General features: G+C 40.8%; 1 protein-coding gene across 1 annotated transcript in view; it reads right to left on the bottom strand.

The window, feature by feature from the left end:
* Positions 1-541: 541 nt before the first annotated feature.
* The window catches only part of LOC103472641 (phosphatidylinositol 4-kinase beta), a 20,284-nt gene continuing 16,339 nt past the window's right edge, over positions 542-4,486 (bottom strand). Inside the window, exons 4-9 of the mRNA XM_017307359.1 lie at positions 3,699-3,863; positions 3,007-3,120; positions 2,731-2,882; positions 1,886-2,018; positions 1,692-1,812; positions 542-769 (exon numbers count right to left, since the gene is read on the bottom strand). Coding sequence (XP_017162848.1) covers positions 588-769; positions 1,692-1,812; positions 1,886-2,018; positions 2,731-2,882; positions 3,007-3,120; positions 3,699-3,863 — 867 coding nt within the window. The 3' untranslated portion in view covers positions 542-587. The remainder of the gene's footprint in view (positions 770-1,691; positions 1,813-1,885; positions 2,019-2,730; positions 2,883-3,006; positions 3,121-3,698; positions 3,864-4,486) is intronic.

Below are 4,486 nucleotides of genomic sequence, written 5' to 3'. Positions count from 1 at the left end.
TCAACCGAGTTCCTCTGTTTTCCAGTCATGAAATCTGCTGATATTACGTAGAGTTGTGGTATTTTGTAAAGCACTTGATTCTTTTCCAGGTCAGGCGGTCCGTTGTTCAGMTCGAGCCCAAACAGAACCGCTGTTCAGTCGTAAATCTCACAAGTTTGGAGTCCAAATTACAGTTTGCAGATCGAGAAAGTTYCTGAAAATAAACGACAAAATCCTTCATGATGAAATGACCGTTTCACAGCAACAGCTTTAAAACCGTCGACTGGTCCAKACATCAGGACCGGCAGCCTGCGGGTTCTGGTTCCGAGTCGAGTCCAGTAGAAGTGGTTTAGGTCCAGCAGCACAGTAAACTCATGCCCGATGCCGTCCGACACGTTTAGTGTTTGTGATCCGAAAACGATCCAGATGCTGCATTTTTCCAAGATCCGAACAAAAACCAGATCAGATCCATCCGATTCCAGAAGAATCACAAAATCCAGTAAATCCAGTCGTTGCCACGGTAACTCCTGAATCCCAAACAGGAAGTGGCAGCAGAGGTGTGTTTTTTTTTTTGTTTGTTTGTTTGCGTTTTCCGCCGGGGTCACAGGTCACATGATGCCGTTGGTGACGTACTGGAAGGAGTCGTAGAGTTTTGTGGTGATGGAGCGCATGGACCCGTCCACCAGCTGCTCCACCAGCAGCTGGAGCTGCTCCTCCGTCAGGGACATGTGGAAACGCTCCTTCAGGCCCCGGATGGTGCTGGAGCCGTGGAAGCAGGGCAGGTGGGAGCCTGGACAAAAAAAACAAAACAAAACAAAACAACAACAACAAATGAGACTTTTAGGAGATCTATTATTCAAAATTCACATTTTGAACATTTTCTGTATTTCCATTTGCTTCTAAAAGCAGCCAAAATGCTTAAAATAAACCACCAGCYGTTTCTGGTGTCTGGAAAACGAGTCGTTTCAAAATCTCCGTAATGYTGAGTCATTCTGAGCTGTTGCCTAGCAACCCAATTGTGTACATAAATTTGGGGTTTGTTTTATGTGTACATAAAATGCAATGCACACATTTTGTTTTACTGCTGTACAATGGCTGCTGGAAAAGATGAGCGTTTTGTTGCCGACTCATCATTAAGAAACCACTTGCTGCATTCTTGTTGATTTAGCAGGAGGCTCTACTTCTGCTTTTCAAAGATGAACGGTTGCATCTTTTTGCAGCCATTTTTAAATTATTATTCAWTTCATTATTTTACGTTTGAAAATGAACATTTCATATGTTGAKATAAACAAAAGATTTTGTTCTTAGTTGGAAGAACAAAATCATTTCAGAGCCACAGACGGGCCCCGGGCCACACTTTGGACAACCCTACTTTAAACAATCTGATTAAGATGCATTTATTCCCGTTTTATTTAAAATTCATTACATAAAATTTACTTTTCATTTTGATTGCATCACTGTTGTACCTTGGTACTACCAGCTTATTTATTTAACTCCTTGAAATCTCTAAACTGATTCTTGGACGATACAGTAATTAAATGAGTTAAATCAAAGTATTTTATGGCGGGTTTTTTTTACAGCTGAAGTCATAAAATGGGGTTTTAATGAGGCTTAAACAAGCCGCTGTGCAGTAAAAGAGGCTATAAAAGCAGCTGCTTCATAACTGTGGTTAATATTGCACAGATAAAAGGTGCTGCACGTTTTATTTTTACCTTGCTGCATGATTTCTACGATCTGCAGCACCTTCTCCATGTGCTTCCTGGCTGCAATCAGACCCTGCAGCATCAGCATCTTGTAGTAAATAAACATGTCTCCATCGAGGCCGCCCATCACCTGGAAACACCAGAGAAATCTGTCAAATTAAAAGCCTTTCCAGTTCAATAAACTGGTTCCCAGTTCCACTCACGTCTACGAACTCTGACGTGAGTTTGAAGGCGGACGTCTCGAAGCCGAGGTTCCTGGGAGAGCTGGAGAGGATGAAGCCGAAGTCGATGTGGATGATGTGGCCTTCGGAGTCCAGCAGGATGTTCCCGTTGTGTCTGCCGGGTCACACAGAACGGGTCGATCAGAACCAAAACACGACCGGAACCAAAACAGAACCGGAACCAAAAGAGAACCAAAACACGACCGGAACCAAAACAGAACCGGAACCAAAAGAGAACCAAAACACGACCGGAACCAAAACAGAACCAAAACATGATCAGAACCAAAACACGACCGGAACCAAAACAGAACCAAAACATGATCAGAACCAAAGCACGACCGGAACCAAAACACAATTGGAACCAAATCAGAACCAAAACACGTCAACCGGTTTCTTTACTATTTACTGCATATTGGCTGTTATTCTCCTAATTTTACTGTTTATTTAATTATTTAATCTGCGGCTTCAGATTATCATGGGCTGCAGGGATTTATTTCACAGTGAGACATTTTTGTTAAATCTTAACTTTAGAAGATTTTTTCTCTTTAAAACAATTTTTGTCTCGTAATTAAAGACGTTCTTCTGGTAAAAATGTCTCTTTATTCTGCTAATAGTCAGATTATATTCTCAYAATGAAACACAAATTCTCGCAGCGTGACACTGATATTCTGTCAAACAACTAATAACGGCCAATATTTTATTTTTAACGTGTAATTTTAGAAAATAAAGCGACAAAAAMCCCCAAATAAAATCAGAAATGGTAGGAAAAATTCAGAGATTAAATTTTTACCCTGTTTACTTTACGTTGAATTTCTTTCCCTGCTCACCTGTCCTTGACCTGCAGCAGGTAGCAGATGAGGCTGTATCCGGCGCAGCTCTGGACGAAGTTCCTCTGAGCCGTGAGGAACGCCTCGGTGGTGAAGCTGCCGTGTTCCTGCAGGAAGTAGTCCAGCAGCGACAGCTGGCTCTGCTTCCTCACCTGATTGAAACAAACAAAAATCTGTTTATTTTTACATTATCGTCAACACGGAAACACGACGGATTAAAGTTTGATGTGATCAAATGTTAAGCCTGGGCTTTGTGGGGGTCAAAGGTCGGCCTACCTGGTGCAGGGAGACGGCGTTGAGGACRGGCTCGATCATCCCGCTGTCTGATGACATCACCAGGATCTTGTAGGGTTTGATCCACAGAGGAACTCGCTCCTGCTGCCAGATGGACTGAAAGTCACAGAAAAACATGAAGACCAGGCAGATGCTGCAGGCCTGCAACTGATCATTGCTTCAGTTATCAATTATCCTGGTGATCAATCGAATAAAAAACTCAATTTTATTTAAAAATATACAACAAATGACTAAATTAACTTTTAAAATAAGAAACACTTCATCTTTTACAGCTGGAACAGATTTAAATGATCAACATGTGAAAATCAGTGCTCTTTCAGTGGAGGATTGATCTGTTGATTATTTATTCAATTAACTTCTAATCGGCGGTACCATAACTCTGACAATGTAGGAAAATGTCMAACAGTTTCTGAAAGGTGAGACGTTGTGCTTTCCAGCCAATTTCACTCCCTCCGCTACAGGGAGCCAGTTKGTCTTTGGTTTAATCTGATGAAACACTTTCAATAGGCGGGAAATTGTGAAGATAACTACTAGATATTGAAAGCTCCAGTTGTTATGGAGAAAAGGGCAAAAATATTCACTCATAGGACACTTAAAGAACTTCAAACAATGAAAATAAGCAAAAGCATCCAGGCGGAGATTTGAAACTTGGGCCTTAAATGTCRCTGGTTTACCTGCAGCTGCTTGAGGAACTGGTAGGCCAGCAGCTCCTGCCTCAGGTCGTCTCCACATTTCACGATGACCGACAGCAGCCTCCAGTTGGGCAGGTGGCCGTAAGGAGAGCCTTCTCTGATCCGCCTGACGGCACCACAGAAGAAGAAACTCAGGTGAGGGACAGAGCAGTGTTAGCTTACTTAACCCATTTAACAAACACCAACTTAAACATACCTGCAGTAACATCTAAATACAAACAACCTGAAATTAAAGTATCGTTGTCGTCTAATGAAAAAGGTGGTTTGTGTAAATGTGCTCAGCCAAACTGAGCGTTTTGGGTTAATTACAGGTTTTTACAGTAAAATGATGAGAAACACATGGAGATAAAATAAGGAGTTGGGTTGTGAACATTAATAACATTTTAYATTTTATTTGTAATTTAGAAGCAATTTAAAAAATAAAATTGAGTTGCTTTGTCTGAAACAAAAATCCTCTTCTGCACAATTAAATACAAAAATAATTTTCAGATTAAATCATTTGTAATTAAATAAAAACAACAACAGCTGTAATTTGGCCGTGAACGAACTGTTCAAAAGAATCGAATCAGTCATTAATACTCTGACTTCTCTTCRACCAATCATATCCGACTTCTCTTCGTCCAATCATATCCTAGTGTTGCTTCTTTTCTTTCCACCTGTATTTTCTGTTTTTCTTTTCAGTGACCCGTTTTTAATCCATTTATTCATTATTGTTGTTAAACACAATCATTTGGTGAGCTAGCTGTAGCATCGATCGATGAGCTAATGAA

This window comes from Poecilia reticulata, linkage group LG11, assembly GCF_000633615.1.
Source record: "Poecilia reticulata strain Guanapo linkage group LG11, Guppy_female_1.0+MT, whole genome shotgun sequence".
Classification (NCBI taxonomy): Eukaryota; Metazoa; Chordata; class Actinopteri; order Cyprinodontiformes; family Poeciliidae; genus Poecilia; species Poecilia reticulata.
This window is presented reverse-complemented; position numbering and strand designations above follow the sequence as displayed.